At 60.3% G+C, this 18209-nt stretch overlaps 2 protein-coding genes across 5 annotated transcripts in view; one reads left to right on the top strand and one right to left on the bottom strand.

Annotated features, from left to right (window-relative positions):
* Nucleotides 1-13000, top strand: part of KDM8 (lysine demethylase 8) — a 26011-nt gene extending 13011 nt beyond the window's left edge. For 3 of the 4 annotated variants that reach the window (XM_080830235.1, XM_080830236.1, XM_080830237.1), the window contains exons 2-8: nt 535-1048; nt 2685-2851; nt 3616-3748; nt 5887-5931; nt 10692-10841; nt 11636-11728; nt 11831-13000. In XM_080830235.1, the coding sequence (XP_080686361.1) occupies nt 557-1048; nt 2685-2851; nt 3616-3748; nt 5887-5931; nt 10692-10841; nt 11636-11728; nt 11831-11995 (1245 nt within the window). In that variant the 5' untranslated portion in view covers nt 535-556 and the 3' untranslated portion in view covers nt 11996-13000. The remainder of the gene's footprint in view (nt 1-534; nt 1049-2684; nt 2852-3615; nt 3749-5886; nt 5932-10691; nt 10842-11635; nt 11729-11830) is intronic. The other variant, XM_080830238.1, reaches the window with a different exon arrangement.
* Nucleotides 13001-16149: 3149 nt separating this feature from the next.
* NSMCE1 (NSE1 homolog, SMC5-SMC6 complex component) overlaps nt 16150-18209 on the bottom strand; it is a 34389-nt gene continuing 32329 nt past the window's right edge. The window contains exons 6-8 of the mRNA XM_080830234.1: nt 17868-17984; nt 16797-16917; nt 16150-16346 (exon numbers count right to left, since the gene is read on the bottom strand). Of these exons, the coding sequence (XP_080686360.1) occupies nt 16267-16346; nt 16797-16917; nt 17868-17984 (318 nt within the window). The 3' untranslated portion in view covers nt 16150-16266. The remainder of the gene's footprint in view (nt 16347-16796; nt 16918-17867; nt 17985-18209) is intronic.

Genomic DNA, 18209 nt, shown 5'->3' with positions numbered 1-18209 from the left:
CGGTTTGCATTCCCACCAACATGGGACTGGAAGAAGGTTCCCCTTTCTCCTCATCCTTGCCCGCACTTGTTTCTTGTGGTGTTGATTTTAACCGTTCTCACGGTTGGAGGTGAGATCTCACGGTGGTTTGGATTTGCCTTTCCCCGATGAGGAGGGCCATTGAGCATCTCGCCACGTGTCTGCTGGCCATCTGGATGTCTTCTTTTGGGGAAATGACTGTTCGTGTCTTCTGCCCATTTTTTAGTTGGATTATTTGTTTTTGAGTGTTGAGTTGTGTCGGTTCCTTATATATTTTGGATACTAACCCTTTATCGGATACGTCATTTGCAAATATCTTCTCCCATTCCGTGGGTTGCATTTTAATATCTATTTTTAAACTCTCAGTGGTTGACATCTTGGCCACTGGATGTCATCACAGATCAAGCTTCCCCCCATCCCAGTGTGATTTTATGAAAACCTACAAACGTACGTATTTAGGTGTGCAACATGGTGTTTTGCCCTAATTGTTCTTTCTTACCCCACCACCTTCATCAGGCTAGGCTGGTAGAGGGGCCCCATGGCTGAAGACAACCGAGAGCCCCCAGCAGGAGCCGGCGCCCTCCGGGAAGCCCTCTGGGCGCTCCTACCCCCCACGAAAGAGGAGCTGGTGCCGGAGCTCGGGGAGAAGGTGGAGCTCGGTGTGGCACGGCTACTGCAGGAGGCCGCCGAGCTGTTCTGCGGGGGCCGCCGGAGCGAGTGTCTGCAGGCCAGCGAGGCCATCCTGGACTACTCCTGGGAGAAGCTCAACACGGGCCCGTGGCGGGACGTCCACAAAGACTGGCGCCGCGTCTACGCCTTCGGCTGCCTGCTGAAGACCGTGTGTCTGTGCGACGAGCCTGGGAACGCCCCCGCGGTGGCAGAGGCCCTCAAAGTCTGTGACATGGGCCTGCTGATGGGGGCGGCCATCCATGGGGACATCCTCATTAAAGTCGCTGCCGTCCTCCAGGCGCACCTCCCCTCAGGAAAGAGGCCCGGCCCAGGCCCAGCCCAGGAGCAGCCCAGCACGAAGGTATCTGGGTGGGGTTGTCGCCTGCCACACCTCACGCGCCCCCACAGCACTGTTTTTTCTAGAAGGGAGGAGTCAGCTGTCCCCAGGGCCGAGGCCTGGCAGCATGCCGACCTCTGGCGGGAAAGAGCATCTCTGTGGATTTAGAAACGGAACGGCTCGGTCTGCTTTTTCAGTTTTCTCCCCCCACGTTCGCAAAAGCAGCGCCCTTTCAGGAGAGACAGAGGGTGGAAGCTCTGTGGTCCCCGAGAGCAGCAGCTCGAAGGGCTCGTGTGGGCCAGCCTGCAGGCAGCTGTAGCCCACACCTTCCAGACTGTTCTTGGTCAGCTCGCTGAAGCATCACCCACTTTCCCGGTTGCCTCGCTCTCAGTGCTGCTGAGTCAGGGCGAGCTGCTGCCTCCAGCTGCCTCCAGGTCCCTTGGCTGGTTGGTCCCGCCCTTGAGGTCCTGGCGTGGGTGGTTCCTGGTATTTGGGGGCGCGAGGAACACGGCACAGAGCTGAGGGCGGTGGCAGACAGCATTCAGGCCCCGGCACTGGCGTGCATCCCTAACCTCTGGGCATGTGTGTTCGCCAGGAGGAAATAGGTCTGTGACACAGGCGTGTGGGAACGCAGTCCACCTCACCTGTGGTTAAAAAAAAAAAAGGCAAGAACAGGGAGACAGTCATTTTTGGCTATGAAATCCTCAGAGGAGGTTTTCTGTGGTACCTGGTGCTGCCAAGGACACCAGGGGGCCATGGGCATGGTGTGTCGGTTGACCTTTCTGGGGGCAGGGCAGACATGCCTGTGCCCTTGGACCTAGGGGCTGCCCTTCCCTTTCCCATGCCAAGTCTGTCCCAGGGGAACATGGAGGTGGACCCCGTATCCAAGGTGGTGCTCATGGTGTGGGCAGCGTTGGGCAGTGTGTGCAGCTGAGGGGGCCGGTACGCTCCAGAAGGCCCATTCTCCTGGGGCCCAGGTTCTAGGAGGCTGTAGACGAGCATCTTGTCTCACGCGGTGAGAAAGGTGGGCAGGCAGCGTCGCCCACTCTGACAAGGGCAGGTGTGACAACCAAAGCAGAGAGTGTACGGGCCAAGAACCAGGCCAGTGGGAGGCCTTGTGCCCAGCCTGCAGCAGCAGAAGGGATAATCCTGGGCACTCTACCTGGGAGGTCTCTTCTCTGAGTAACATGACAAATGGGGAAACTGAGGCTGGAGAGAGTGACTTGCTCAGGGCACCCGGCTCGCCGGTGGCTGAGGAAGTTCTTGTGCAGCTGCTCCCACTGCCTCACCGAGACCTGCTTTAGCTGGGCTGCTCGTCCCCACGTGTTCCTGTCGGGGCAGTGGAACCTGGGCCAGGAGCACGTGGTCACAGGAAAGAGTCCTTGGGCACCAAATGGCGTTTGGGATGGTGACTTGTCCTCTCTCGCGGAGTTTCGGCAAAAGCCGTGCGTTCCTTTTCTGATCGAATGGACGCTTGAGCTGGTAAAGAGAAAAGTCTGGGTGTTGCCAGAATGAGCAGGAGGAGGCACAGGGACAGCGCAGGCCCCTGATGCTGCTGTCATCAGTGACAGGGAAGCTATCCCGCTGGGGACGTGGATGTCCAGCGCCTGTAGCGTTAACTTCTCCACGCTTGTTTCCACTGTGTTTGGATTTTAAACAGAAAGCAAGGAACGACGGTGTTTCAGTTCCGGATGTGGCATCAGAGAGACCGGTCCCCCGACTTCGCTGTCCGTCCCTCCAGCATTTCAGGAAGCAGTTTCTGGCTCCTGGGAGGCCCGTGATCCTGGAAGGCGTGGTGGACCAGTGGCCGTGCATGACCAAGTGGAGGTGAGTGACTCTGCCCGTCGGCAGCCCCCACTGCACCCAGAAACTCCTGGGTGCCTCCCTGTGTCCCAAGGACATGAAGCCTCGCATGCATGTCCCGACCTACTGGGCAGTGGCCAGCGTGCCACAGCTCGGAAAGGAGCAGGGGTTTCTGAGAGTGGGGGATCGGGTCCGCTGTTTCCCGTGGGGCTTAGAGGGAGTAGTTCCCACCAAGGCTATGTGAAGAGTTGTGGCCGCAAATGTTCATGATGAGTTTTACCATCCAGCCACCCGATTGGCGCGTGCCGTGTTCTCTCTCTGTCCTCCCTGGTTCCCATCAAGTGGGACAGGTACGGTCATCACCCCGGCTTACAAGCGCGGTGAATAAATAACTTCCTGGAGGTCCCTGGCCGGTGATGGGCAGGCTGGGCCCCCTCCAGCTCAGACACCAGCGCCCCCTCCATGCTGTCTGCTGTTTGCTCAGAGGTCTCTCAGCTCAGAGACCAGGGAAGCAGAGAGAGAACTGGGAGGCTGTCAGCCAGCAATAGAACCGCCCAGCAAGAACCTTGGTGAACCAGCCTCCCCGGATCTCTCTGCAAAGCCACCTGGCGCTGGTGGGCACGTCACCCCACATGTTGGTGCCCGAGTGCCCCCCGCCTGTGAAGAGAGGGGGTCACAGCAGTCTCTCCCTGTAGGGTTGGGTGGAGACCAGAGGAGGCCAGCGTGGCCAAGTGCCCGGCAGGTCTTGGGCAAAGCGACAATGGTGACCACACATATCTGTCTCCTAGTCTGGAGTATATCCAGGAAATTGCCGGCTGCCGAACTGTCCCAGTGGAAGTCGGTTCCAGGTACACGGACGAAGAATGGTCGCAGACTCTCATGACGGTCAACGAGTTCATCAGCAAATACATCCGGGATGAGGTATGTCGTCGTGCCTCCTCGCCTCAGCGCTTCCCAGATGTCCCGGCGCTGCAGGACGAGGATCTGGAGGGGCTGGTGGGGGGCCAACGCTGACTCATTTCAGGTCCTTTTTTTTTTCCTCCCTGGTACAATTCAGTGGGTTTTTTTTTTTTTTTTTTTAACTGTCTTTGTAAGATTTTGCAACCATCGCCACTAATTCCAGAACATTCTCATCACTCCCCCAAGAAATGGTGTAGCCATGAGCATCACTTCCTCTTCTGCCCTCCCCCGATCCGCAGACAACCGCTGATCTGCTTTATGTTTCCGTGGATTTCCCAATTCTAGACTTGCCGTAGAAGCGGACTTGGACAGCACGTGGCCTTCTGTGTCTGGCCGCTGTCAGCACCGCACTCTTAGGGTTCCCTACTGTGGCTGTCCCAGGCTGTGGACACACCACACTTTATCGCCAGCTGATGGCCGTTCAGGTGGCCTACATTGGCTGATGTGAAAATCGCCACTGGGCACGTTCCCGTCCAGTTTCTGTGCGGACGTCTGTTTTCGTTCCTCTCGGGTGTATACCAGATGCGGAATTGCTGAGTCACACGGTGACTCTGTGGCCATTTTGAGGAACTGCCAGATGGTTTCCAAAAGCAGGTCTGTTGTGTTATCGTATCACATTGTTCCCAGTGAGGGCCGGGGGTGGCCTCCCCTTCCTGAGGCCCGGGCAGCTGGGAATGTAGCCCTTGTGCCCTGGAGCTCCCAAACATTCCTCTGGGCTTAGGGGGGAAGCCCACATTTGGTGTGCAGACCTGGGTGTCCACCCGTCCTCCACGGTTGCAGCCGCCCCTCCTGTCCTGGAGAGCAGAGTCCTTCCCGAGGTCGGGGAATTCTGAATCCACGGTCTGCGACTGTTTCCCGCACTTCCCGCAACCCACACCCGAGGCAGCCCCAGCCCCAGCCCCTGGAAAGTTCAGATTCAGTTTCATCATGGGTCCGCTGCAGTGCAAAGGGTCCCGGGGGGTAGCCACGTTGGCTGACAGTTTGAAACATGAAAGAGTAACATAGAAAGCTCTGAGCGCAGCGTGGTCGGCGCCCAGCTAACCTGACTTCGTGTCTTTGGGCCAGAATCTCCGTGAGAGCAGAGATCCCACAGATGGGCCCTGCCCACCACGGAGGCCTGGGTCTGGCTTTGTGGTGACTTTTGGAGTCGTCAGGAAGAGAAGGGAGTGAGGGAGAGGGCTGGAAGCACGGAGTCTCGAGGGATTCTAGAGAGGGGCCTCCGACTCCCTCGACAGGGTGTGAGCCTCTGAGCCCGTGAGACCCGGGCCGGCTGTGCTCTGGCTGTGGCTGGGGGGAGCGGGGCCAGCCTCCCACAGGCTCCAGCCTGCAGTGACCCTACCAGAGCCCGCATCACCTCCCGAGAGGGCTTGGAGCCTTGTGGAGCCTGGTTTGTAAGGCAGCGATCTTTCCATCCGTCTCATGGTGGAAATGTTCACAAAACGCTCGTCTCCCGGGAGTGCAGGCTGAGAGGTAGGAAATGTGTACTCAGTTGTGCTGGGAAGACAGTCCGTGGTTAATTTGGGGAAAATAAGTGGGCAGAAGCTATTAGAATTTAAAATACACACAGTCCTTGACTCAGTTGTTCTATTTTGGGGAGGACATATAAATATAAGGACCAGAATATTGGGCTGTTCGCGGAAACGCTGGCTAAGGAACCTGACTGCCCAGCAGCTGGGGTGGTTGAATTAATGAGGCGTCCTGCCCGCAAAGTGTTTGTCAAAAAAAGTACAGACTCACCTGAGCAGCTGTTCGTGGGGTCGTCATTAAGTGGAGCAAACATTTCAAAGTAATAATAGGATATGATTCCATTTTTATATATAAAAGAAATCCTCAGCAGGGAGAGGGGAACGGAGCCCGGGGCCAGTCCCTACAGAGGCGGCCCCAGATCCTGAGCCTCCCCAAGGCCCAGCCCTGCCCTCGAGGGGCACAGAGGGGACCAAGCGGGGACAGGACGCAGTGGAGGTCTGTTGCCAGCTGGAGGCCCGCGGCTGGGGTGTGTCCGGACCCGGGAGCTGGCGGGACAGCAGCCCCCCGAGGCTGCTCCTTATGACTCACCAGGCTTTTTCTGTGTCGCTTCCGGTTTCTCTTCTACGGATTAGTCGAGGGACGTCGGGTACCTCGCGCAGCACCAGCTCTTTGACCAGGTAAGGCTGAGATCACGCTCCGCCATCCTTGACCCTGACATCTTCTCCCACCTCCCTGCCTGGGCTTCAAGCCCAGAAGGCAGGAAAGGCTCTAGCAGCCTCGTGGACCACCTATGGGGGTGGCACCCACGTCCCCCTCACCAGCGGGCAGCAGGTGGTGAGCAGGAAACTGGCTGTGCTGAACCCAGGGCCCCAAGCCTGGGGGGCGGGGTAGGAGGAGGGGGAGGAGACCATGGCGTCGGAAGGAGGGGGCCCCAGCGGGTAGAGCCAGGAGTCAGAGCAGGTGTGGCCGGACCTGGAGGAAGGGTCCTGGGCAGCCAGGTGAGGGCAGCAGGCTCTAGAGCAGGTCGCTGCTGTCCTTGACTGTGGGTTTTCTCGGGGTTGGGGGGCGGGGAATCCTGGCACCATCCATTTACCCCATCTCCGTTGTCTGCTCACGAGGCCGTCTCCCCACAGCCGGGCCGGCACGTTCCTGGCAGGGGCCTGGTTCAGTTCCTCTGGGTCCCCAGCCCTGCTGGGCCAGACTGAAGACCCTCAGGACAGACTGGCCGGAGGGTGTAAGTGGAGGGGGTTTTGGGCTGGGGCTGGAGGAGGAATAGGGTGCACCCAGGCTGGAGGCTGGAGGACGTTGCAGGGAGAGGCCCCCTGTGCAGTGAGGCTCGGGGGCGCAGGCTGGAGCGGGCCCCACGTGCTGGGGGCGTCTGCCGGCCTGGGAGGTGCATTCAGAGGAGCAGAGCTTGTAGGCGAAGAGGGAGGCTGGGCCTCCACATGGGCGAGCCTTGAAGGCCAGACCAAGAGCTCGGATTTATCTGCAAGGCAGCGGGGAGCCCTGAGAGGTTTCGGAGCAGGAGGGTCCGAGGAAGAGGAGGTATTGTGGGGAGACCCATCAGGAGAGCCGGGTGGCTGTGAGGGAGGGAGCCCGGAGGCAGAAGTCCTGTGCCAGCTCCTCCCTCACGGTCAGCCCGAAGAAGGGAACATCCCACGGTGGCCCCACCAGTGTCCCTCAGCGCCCCGGGAGGGATGGAAATGGAGGCTTGGTCCCAGCCCCCACCCTGGCGCCCAGTGAGGAGGGGGACTCACGATGCGGTGGTGGGACCCCGGGGGCGGTCTGGCAGCGGGGAAGTGAGGGTGTGCTGTGGACAGAGGGAGCCCCACTCCGGTGGGGACAGGAAGAGAGGCCCCAGAAGGTGAACAGCACTTGGGGGTGGTCCCACGGCGTGTGGTTCTTTCCTTCTCTGCAGTTTGCAGTACACACACTCACCATTGCCAGAAAACATAGACTTTATTTTTAAACGTAGACGCAACAAAGTAAAGTAGAACCCGATTGCCTTCACGTGTTCAGAGCCGTCTGGTTAGGCTGAAATAATCTGGCGGCCTGGGGAGGCCATCGGACTGTTTCCTTCTGCCCACCCCCCTGCCCAGGCCCCCCAGTCGCTTCACTCTGTCCTGGGAGTGGGGGCCAGAAGCCTACCCCCTCTAGGCCGGGCTTCCTCGTGAGCCCCTCTGTGCCCTGCTCTGGGTCCGGCCCTGCGGGGGGGACGGGGTAACAGTCCCGTGTCCCAGTGGACCTGAAATCTAAGTACGGCAGCTGGTGACGAGCACCCCCAGGAGAACGGGGCCGCCTTGTGGAAGAGGCTGGGCGGGAAGGAGGGCTGTTGAGAGCTGACGGGTCTCCAGGAGGTGAGACTTCAGTGGTGACCTCGAAGACCAGCAGCCTCCAGCCACGGGGCAGACGTTTTGCCCATTTCTTATTGGGTTCTCTGCACACCTTCTGGGGATAAGCTGGTTGTCTACTGTAAGCGCTATCTTTTATGCTTGTCCTTAACTCTCTTCTTTTGTCTCGAGACGAGGGGGGCCTGCCAGCCAGGGAGGGGGAGCAACAGGGAACAGACTTGCCCCTACAGCGGGGCTGGAGCCGAGCGCCTGGCGGGAGGGAAGGAGCAGGTGGGCTGGAAGAGGAAGGACGGTCATCTTCACGCACGGGGAAGCCTGGGAGGGTTTCTCAGCTGGCCGAGGCCCCGGCCCGGAGGGGAGTGGAAGGTGGGCGGGTGGGGAAGCGGGGAGCCCCCCCGGAGGCTGCTGCCATAGTCCAGGGAGAGCTGATGCCTGGGGAGGCAGACAAGTCTAGATGGGTGCCGGCTGCTGGCCCTTAGACACAGGTGGCTGGGCGAGGCTGCGGGAGCAGGAGCGATCTAGGAGAACTCTAGATTTGAGACCCGAGTGTCCATTCAGCGGAGCCAAGGGTGATGTGTCAGTCAGGCCAGAGCCGCCGTGGTGGGGCCCAGCAGGAATGTCCAGGGGCAGCACTTGGCCTGGGTGAGGACAGGGTTATGCCCCGAAGGGGGAAGATCTGGGTCAGTCCGCCCGAACCACAGCCAAGGGGGAGCTGGTGCACAACTGTGCCGTGTCTGCCTCTTGACTGGGGCTGCTGTCCCTGCCTGTCCTGACGGGGAACCCACGTCCGGTTGGGGCCGTGCCAGCTTCCAGGAGCCTGCGCACCCGAAATTAAAGGGGCCGGAGCGGGTGGGGGCAGGGTGCGCTGAGCTCTTCCCCAGGCCTCCCGATTTAGGATCCTGCCTCCTGCCCTCTCTGAAGGAAAGGGCAGGCTGAGCCAGCAGGCCCTTACTGTGCCATCCCAAGTGACCAACCCGTCCCCTTAACCACAGTCACACTTCCCGGGGGCCCTGTGAAGCCCCAGGTAAACTCACCTCCCTTTTCCATTTGACTAGAACAAGGGGAAGCAGGTTTAGAAGCAGAAGGCAAAGTGCCCGAATGTTTTTAAGATGAACAAAGACCTTGAAGACATTTTGTCTTCTGGAGGACCTGGGTCTTTCTCTTGGGTTCCCAGAGGTGCGTTTTCCCTCTGCTGCCCAGAGTGCCGCTTGGCAGGTCCTGCACTGCTGTCTGGGGCCTTCTCTGCCTCCACGAAGCTCAGTGGCTCCCACCCAAAACCTCTTGCCCAAAAACCTCTTACTGACTCTTCTCCCAGGGACCTCATGTTGTGGAAGGTCGTGGTCATCACACTAGACCTTCCTTGAATTGTCGGCCACATCGTGGGAGCATTCCTTCTCTTGGGGGGAGTGTCTGAATCCGTGGCCAGTGGCTCTGATTACACCATTTGATCAACCAGTCACAGTCCAGAAATCCCGATGATGTCATCAGGGACCAGTCAGCTTCTGAGCATTCCACAGGGCCGGGGTCAGTGTCCTCCCAGCAGGAAGCAGCCATGTGTGACAGAGCCTGGTGGCGATGGAGAAGCAGGACGTTCCCAGAGGCCTTTGGGGTCTCCTGCCACCCCCGCCAACCCCTTCCAACAGGGGATGCCAGATTGGGAACTTGTACATTAGCCCAGAGCAGTGGACACAGACGCATTCCTCTCTTTCTGCCCGGGCTTTTTGAGACAGAGTAGCCTGAGGTCCCTGCAGGGAAAACATTCCAGCCATTCCTAAGGATCGATCACTGGCTTCTGGGCCAGCGCCCTGAACTTGGGGCAGCTATGACCGAAAGAATGGCAAAAGTCTGCCTGCAGCTGCCCCTTTAGGGAGACGCCCTCTCAAAATCCCTGAGGAAAGTAGCAGAGGGGTCCCTCCCCGCCCCCTTGCCACCCAATAGGGACCAGACTTCGGTTATGTGGGGTTTCCCCGAGCCTCCAAGCCACCCGCCCCTGCCGTAGGCAGTCTTCGAGGTTTGGAGAGAGAACCGGTGTTTGACGGTGAGGAGACCACTCCCAGGCCAGCCTTAAGAGGGCCCAGCCGGGGCTGCACCCAGCGGAGCCAGCCCACGGCCCCCTCGGGGTGTCTGGACCCCTCACCAGCCCGGAGCAGGGGTGCTGGGGTTCCTCTCTGCTGGGTGGGGAGGATGCAGGGCTAGAAGAAGGCTCCAGAAGGGATTCCACGCTGACTGAAAGCCCCTCTTGTCCGCGGGTCGGGGACGGCGGTCCGCCTTGTATCGAACAACTTCTGTGTAGTGTCTGGGTTTTGCCCTTTGATTATTTGTGTAGCTTCCATACTGGGATCCTTATTTTTCCTTGTCATCTGGTGCGAGCTCTGCACAGTAACCCTCGCGTACTGCGGTGCGGGAGTTTCTCCCTTTATTGGGCTCTGTATTCGTGAACATGTTCAAAATGCACACGGGGTGACCGCTTTCTCCTTAGTCCATTTTGGAAAAATCTCCCTTTCCAGAGATTTGATAAATACCCAACCCCACTTTCTTTCTGGTTTTTTCCTAATTTGATTTCTCAAAAACGTGGCACTTGGCAGAACGTTGCGAGCTGGTGTGTTTTTAGGTGCAGAGCAGTTTTATCAGGTTTTCAAAAAGGAAACGAAGGTAAAGTGCACATGACAGGGAAACAAATCTGGGAATAAAGTTATATACAAGTCTTTCCTAAGGATTATATATTTATTTTTTCTTTCTTTTAAAAAATAATTGTATTTATTTGAGAGAGAATGAGCTCGCTTAGAGGGAGGAGCGGAGGGAGAGGGACAGGCACGGAGCCCAGCCTGGGGCCCGATCTCATGGGATCACAGCCCGAGCCGAAATCAAGAGTCAGACGCTCAACCGACCGAGCCACACGGGTGCCCCCGTGTATTTTATTTTTTCAGTTGGTTTTTTAGTTTCTGCACAGTAACAGGCAGACGTGGTCGTGTTGTCACGTGAAAGGGCAGTGTGTGTCCTGCTGTCCCGTGAGATGGTCTGTTGACTTTGGGGCTGGTGCGTCCTTGCCCGGGGCTCGGCCCCCACGTGTGCTCTGACCCCCACAGATCCCGGAGCTGAAGCGGGACATCGGCATCCCCGACTACTGCTGCCTGGGCGATGGGGAGGAGGACGAGATCACCATTAATGCCTGGTTTGGTCCCCGGGGAACGGTGTCCCCCCTTCATCAGGACCCTCAGCAGAACTTCCTGGTCCAGGTGGGAGTCGCTCCAGAGCATCGGCCTTATGTCTCCCCCAGCCCAGCCCTGCGTGGCCTGGCCCCGTTATCCATGTTTAAACACCAGAGACAGGTGTAGACAAAAGTGAAAACAGAGAGATGGTACCAGGCTCCCTGTGGGGCCCTCCCTCCGGCGGGGCTGCTTCCAGGTGTGGTTCTGGGACCAACAGCCCCTGGGATCGGGCAGAGCAGGGCCGGGGAGCCCTATCCGGGCAGAACAAGTGCCCTCACGCTGCCTGTCCTCTGCCCTCCCCACCCCGCACCCCCGCCCCGCCTGCCGTCCGTCAGGACCAGGCTGGTTTCTCCTGCCAGCACCTCTCCTCAGATGAGCCGCTGGATGGTGTCCTGAGACCCAGACGGAGCGGGTGTGTTTACTGCAAGGGAAGGGGCACCTGTTGTAAAACCACCTTTTTTTGTAGGCGGAGAAGTTTAACAGATGAGAACATTTTTCTAGCCCAGAGGCACTAGAATGGCTGAGAGCTGGGGCCCCAGATCCACTGCTTGGCGTGAACGCCAGCCCTGTCACCTATCAGCTTGGTGACCTTGGGCTGCTCGGCTAGCCTCCCTGGTTATTGATCCGTAATATATTTGGAGGCTAAACCTATGCTTGGCCTGGAACAGGGGGCAGGGATGGGGCAGTCTGGGTGCAGGGAACAGCACATGGAAAGGCGCAGAGAGGGGTAGGAGGCTGGTGTGTTCAGGGACCTCCGGTCAGTGTGGGGGCAGCTGTGACACTCGGGGCAGCAGCAGAGTGACCAGTGACCTTCTCCCCAGGTGATCGGCAGGAAGTACATCCGGCTGTATTCCCCACAGGAGTCAGAGGCCTTATACCCGCACGAGACGCACCTTCTTCATAACACGAGCCAGGTGGGTGCTCGGAGACCCTGAGTGTGTTGCTGCAGGTCCTCCCCGCCCCCCACCGACCCCCTCCTCGGAGACCATGCAGGTGACCGGTCGGGTTTTCTTCAGGTTGACGTGGAGAATCCCGACCTGGAAAGGTTCCCCAGGTTTGCCGAGGCCCCGTTCCTGTCCTGCGTCCTGTCTCCCGGAGAGGTCTTGTTTATCCCGATTCAGTACTGGCATTACGTGCGGGCTCTGGACTTGAGCTTCTCGGTCAGCTTCTGGTGGTCGTAGCCAGGGTCGGAGGATCTGAGACACATTCCCCGCTCTACCCCTGGCCCGGCGCTGGCTCCCGGCATCTAGAGACGAGCCAGACCCGGCCTGTGCCAGAGCCTTCACTGGAGACCCCTCTGGGCACTGGGCAGACACAGGGTGACGGCGCGGCAAGGCGCACGCTCCAGGCCAGCGTGCAGCAGAGGCCGGTGGGCGAGACCCCAGAAGGACGTTCCAGGCCAACACTCCACCCGGAGACCCTGGGCATCATGCGACCTGAGGTGCTGGGGACACGGGCCGGCTGCGTGCACAGCTGTAGGGGGTGGACTCTGAGGGCAGCTGCCTGGACTGAGACCCAGCCCCCAGCTTCCCTGCTCTGGAGGAGTTGGGATACTTCACTGTGTGTGCGTCTCCCTGTGGAAAACAGCAGCTCGAGCACCTGCCACAGAAAGTTCGAGAGACGGTGCACGGACAGAGCCCGGGAGGGTCCGTGAGCATTAGCTGCTGTCTGAGCTTAATAATTACTGTGATTGCCACCGACTTGTTTGTCATGTTTGGCCTGACATGACAGGCCCAGCCCACAGACTCTGGAGGGGGCGCCGGGCACGGCAGAGGCTTAGCCCAGCCCTGTTGGCTGCACTGGGGAGTCTGGGGAGGTTTCTGTTGTCTCTGTGTGCGCAGGGCCTGACCCACGGCCATGGCCATCTCCTAGCCTGCATTTTCAACTGCACCCCCTCCCGGCAGCCAGTCCCCATGTCATGAAACCACCCTCCGTGGCCCCCACGAGCCCCCTTCCTGCGCCTCGGTCTCATTCATTCCCCCTCGCAGATAAAGCCTTTGCCCAGGGGAGCGGGTGCCCCTGCAGGTCAGCTCCACGTCCCCGCAGCGCCAGTGCCCACACTCTCCGCGGTCCCAGGGAAGAGTCTGGCAGGCTGGGAACCGGCGAGGTGCGATCGGGGCCTGGCTGGCACGTGCACCCCTGGGTAACCAAGAGCAGGGCAGGGAAACATCAGCGGGGCCCGCGTCCTCTGCAGGCAGGCCAGGGCCTTTGAACTTCGTCACACGGGGCTGGAGTCTCCACGGTTTGGAGCAGGGGGACCATCCGTGCATGCATGTAGTAGGCGGGCTGTTGGCAGATGGGGGGGGGGGCGCCCGAACACCCGCTGGGAGACCGTGGAGCGGATGCGGAGTGAGGTCAGGGCGCGGCGGGGGCACTGGGGACAGTGGCAAAGGCCAGCTCTTTGGGAAGTGAAACGGCGGGCTCTCTGCAGAGACTGCTTGTTCCCTTCTCAGGCATTATTAATAGTTCTTTGCCTAATTTTTCAGATGAAGAATTTATACCACATATTAACGCCCCTGAAGGTAGCAGGGCGTAAGATAGGAGCCACTGCGTCTGGCACACTGGCCATCGAGGGGGAATGGGGCATAACTCAGGGGCCTGCCTGCATCACTCACGGCATCCCCCGACCTAAGGGTGGCTGTGTGGCTCCAGCCTCCACGATCCATCTCTCCCGGCTGGTGGCCCCACTCATGCTCTGAGCCACCATTCTCATCCACTGGGGGACAAGAGGACACGGACATTAACACATGACATGGAGGCCTGGCTGCCTCTAGCAAATGTCCCTTGTAAGGTGGGAAGATGGCAGAAGCCGAGATCTTCATGTGCCCTCTGGGCCGGGCTACAAGGCCACCAGCAACCGGAGGGCTGGCTGCAGCTCAGAGGAGCGTGGACTTGAGTCCGCTTGGAAGACGAGTGATCTCCAGCCATTCGCCGAGCCAAGGAGGGGCGAGCACGGGGCCACCGTCCCCCACCAGCCCCAGCTGCAGAGGCCTGCCCGGGGCCCAGTCTGATGCAGGCACGCGTGGCCTCGACCCGGATGCGGCCCTGCCCCGGCGTCCGGAGAGGAGGGACATTGCAGTAAGGTACAGATCATGGCGAGGGCTGTGAAGGGACCAGAATTGGGGGGACCGGGGACAGGACTTAGCACAGACAACATCTGCCAGAGTAACCAGGAGGCCAGAACCAGCCATGAGGGTTGAGGTGGAGCAGCAGGTGCAGCAGCCCTGGGGCAGGAAGGCTCTGGCGCTGGGGGAGCCTAGGGAGCCGGGAGACCAGAGGGGGCTGGGACTGCGCCAGCAGTGGGAGGGACGAGGGCGTGGAGCCAGGGAGATGGGTCTGCGAGCTGCTGTGAGAAGGGACAGAAGGATGAGCCTGGGAAGCGGAACAGCTGTTGAGTGTCACTTGTCCCATCAGTTCCCGGAAGGACCAAGTCGAGAGTGTCAGCAGGGAGCAGAGCGGGGATGACAGCTAGGCAGGGAGGTGGGCAATGGCCCGATCCCAAAAGCCTCGAGCACCAGATACGGTCTTCAGAATTGCATGTGAGGTTCTGTCAGGTGCTGTCAAGGAGTCCTCGGGAAGTTCACGTTGTGATCAACACAGGGAGACTGAGACACCAGCGGGCCCGTGTCCCCAGGGGCCGGGTGCTAAGAGCTTCTGGAGTCACAGCTAGGACTCCCCTGGACCTGCATGGTATGACCCTGCCCCTCCTCGATGGCCAGACCTGGCTGGTCAGGCAGGAAGTGGGCTGTAGGAACCCTCGGGGCCCTCCCAAACCCCCAGCTCCAAGGTTCATCCTTTTTCCACAGACTTTCCTGCCTTCCTGTCACCTCTGCAGGGTTCCTCATACCCTTCTGAGAAAGCCCTTCTCTGGTTAAGCCAGTGGGGATGCTTTCCGTTGCTTGCCCGACACTATTGGCCTCCCCACGCAGTCGGGGGGCACCCGTGGGGCTCTCTGGGTGGGCTGCGCTGGGAGCTCCAGCTGGAAGCATCCTCACAGCCTGGGAGCCGCGCGATGAGACCCACCCGAGGCCGGGAGGGCCAGCCTCCCGCCAGCCGGCACCATTTCACGTTCTAGATGCTAGACACCCCCTGTGCCCTGGGCTTGTGGAACGGACCACGGGTGGAGGCCACCCGCCCATGTGGTGCACAGTCCATTCCCCATTTGCCTGATAAGAGCATCCGGTTCTCTTTAGGAGATAACTCTGTGGCCCTGAGGGAAGCCCCGATTTGCCAACGCCAGCTGGACTGTTGCATCCCCACCTCCGTAAGTAGCCGGAGGGCGCTGTTTGCTGGGGCAGGCGAGCCAGGTTAACGAGATGCACCCTCTTCCTCCCAACACTGGGCGTTGGTGTGTGAGGCCTGGAAGGATGGTCAGCGGGAAGAAAGTGGATCTCCCTGGAGACCGTGAGCACAAGGCCCGCTCCGTGAAAATATGGCAGAGGCAGCGGTGTGGAGGCCTCTTGACCTCACTGGACCCGCCGGCTCAAGCCTCTCCCGCAGGACCCCATCTGGCCAAGTCCTTCCTTGTTTTAGCCAGACTGGGTTGGGCTGACTGATCCGGGAGGAAGAGACAGGGAGAGGGGAGTCAGGAGTGTGGCGAAATGGAGACTGAGGGCTGGAAGCGGTGACAAGATCCAGAGAGCGGCCGGGGAGCAGGCCAATGGCTGGAAACCAGGGAAAGTGTGCGGGCTGAGGGCACAACATGTGCAAGGCCTCAGCGGCCAGCAACAGAGAGCGCTTTCAGAATGGCAGGAAACACCATGGGGGAAGAAACAGGCCGGGGGGTCGGTGAGATGGGCCTCAGCACTGGCCCCGGAGTCCTTGGTCTCAGGCAGGAGCACCACGCTGACGGGGTTAGGGGGCAGATCGCCGTGGTGGAAAAGCCCGGAGCCAGTGGGCCGGCTGCAGCCAGGAGCAGAGCTGGCGGAGGCGGAGGAGGCAGGGGGCTTGGACAGGGTTTGGTGGTTGGCTCGATGCAGGAGAGCCGGGGTGGAGGCATCTAGGCTGAAGGACGGCTGACGGTGGGGCTGCCCGTTGCCAGGCAGGGGTGGAGGAACCCAGTGAGGAGAGCAGCCCCCGGCCATCAGGCAAGCTGCATCTTGGACCAGGGGGTCCGGACTGTGGGGGCCTGGGGAAGGCCGGTGTTGATGGGACAGGTGACCCAAGCCGGGGACTGAGGCAGAGCCGCCGGGCCAGTGTCGTGCGGGAGGAGCTCTGCCAGCTTGCCCTGCTGGGACCCAAGCCAAGGGGTTGGAAGCCGGAAGCCCAGGAGAGGACTGGCCACCAGGGGAAGCCTCCTAGGGGGCGCATGACCACAGACGGAGGCTGCAGCGAGGACTCCTTAGTGACTTTTATTCCAAACCTGTTCACATGTGAACATAAAGCAGGTGGGTTCGACACTGACGCTTCTCTCCCAAATCAGGCTCATCTGCAGTCCCCCACAGCACACCAGCTAGTGCTGCCGGGACCGCAAGGACCTCTTGGTGGCCCTGGACGTACCAGCCTCCCGCTCCTTGTTGGGGTCGAAGACTTCTGGGCATAGAAAAGACCAGAAGGTACTGTGAGCAGCAGCGCCGGGCACACACAGGGCAGCATCTCGTGGCCGCAGCTACCTGTCGCCTGCCGAGGGCTCTGTCCTCACCCCTCCCTGCAGATTCCCACCCCCCGCCATGCTGCCACCAGGAAGGTGGGGGTCACCTCCCATCCAGGGATGGCTGCCAGGATGGGTCCCTTCTTTAGACTAGACACTCCCGTTCCTGGGAGCTGCCCAGGGTTCTAAGAGCCCTGGGAAGTGTGCGAGCGGGAAGGCCTCCGCATACTGCACGAGACCCTTCAGCTTGGGGGGTCGGGTCCTGCTCACACAGACCTGCATGTGCGGAGCCCTCGCCTGAGCGATCCCCATTCCCAGGTGTCCCCTCGGTCCTGCCACCAGCCCCTCCCAGAGGTCAGGACGCAGCCCCTCAGCACCACAGGGACACGAACCTGGTATCTCGTGGGGCCAGTAGTCATTACAGTGGGGGCAGCGCGGCTCGGAATTGGACTGGAAATACTTTGCCACGCAAGGTAAGTGCATTCTGATCCCACACGTCTCGCAGCTTTGACCCTGAAACCAGCAAGGGGATGGCCATGGAGCCTCGTGCACCCTTCCGAGCTCACAACCCTTCCACAGGGGCGAGGAGAAGGTCCAGCAGGCTCCACGGTTTTGTCCTCCAGGCCTGAGATGGGCAAGGAGAACCCCAACGCCCTCAGCACAGGGGCTTGTAGGAATTGTTATTAAAGGATTCTGAGAAACGAATATAGATGGAGGACGCTCCAAACTCTAACAGCTGGGCGCCTGGGTAGCTTGGTGGGTTAAGCGGCTGCCTGTGGCTCAGGTCATGAGGCATCCTGGGATCGAGCCCTGCATCAGACATTCTGCTCAGTGGGAAGCCTGGTTCTCCCTCTCCCTCTGCCCCTACCCGCTCCCAGCCACCACGCTCTTTCGCAAATAAAAATCTTAAACAAAACTCTAACGGGCAGAACTTGGTGAACGGCGGGCCAGGCCACTCCAGGAACTCGGGCTCCCAGTGCACATGGGCCCTCAGAGCGTGCAGAGCCGAGCACATGGCTTCAGCCTTCCAGAAGGCCATTTGGAAATGTGGAGCAAAGGCTTTAAGAAAACGTGTCCACTGTGCCAGAGACTGCACATCCGGGAAGCCAGCCCAAGGCATCAATTCCAGGATAGCTGTACAGAGAGGCTCGTCGGAGCGCAGCTGACAACGTAGGAGAGTTAAGAGTCGGGGAAGAACCCCAGGCGTCCGGCGCTGGCCCACCCCCAGGGAAGCCCCGGCAGGCAGGCCGCGCAGAGCAGAACAGCAGCGGTCCCCACGGCCAGACATTCCCACGCCGGCACCAGGATGACACGGGCTACACGCGGCCTCTGAGAGCCCTGGCCTAGAGCTGAGGGACCGGGGGGAGAGCAGGTAGGCACACACATGCTGGTCCCAGACGAAGCCGAGGGGAGGCCCTCTGGTCACCCCCCGCCCGCCCCCGCCAAGCCCGGCAGTACAGTACCTGGATGAGGAGCCTGTGGCAGATGTTGCAGATCTTCACGGCGTCAGGGTACGTCTCCCGGATGTACTGCTCCATCTCCAGGATGGCCCGGCTGTGCAGCGTGAACTCTCCTTCCTTCTGCAGGACAGAACGGGGCATGGCAACGGCTCAGCCCCCGGCTCGCCAGCCCCTTGCCCGCCCGGCAGGCGCACAGCCCAGGGAGCTGCTCAGGGCTGTGTGCCCCTCATGCGGCCCGTTTCCACCAGCCCCGGCCAACAGGTGTCCACGCCGGCCCTCGGCACAGCCGCAAGCCGGGAAAACCTAGGCCGAGACGGAAAGGGAAGCCGAGGTGAGTATCCCCGT

This window comes from Martes martes, assembly GCF_963455335.1.
Source record: "Martes martes genome assembly, chromosome: 18".
NCBI classification, from domain to species: domain Eukaryota; kingdom Metazoa; phylum Chordata; class Mammalia; order Carnivora; family Mustelidae; genus Martes; species Martes martes.
The sequence above is the reverse complement of the archived record's forward strand: the minus strand, read 5'-3'. Positions and strand labels throughout refer to the sequence as shown.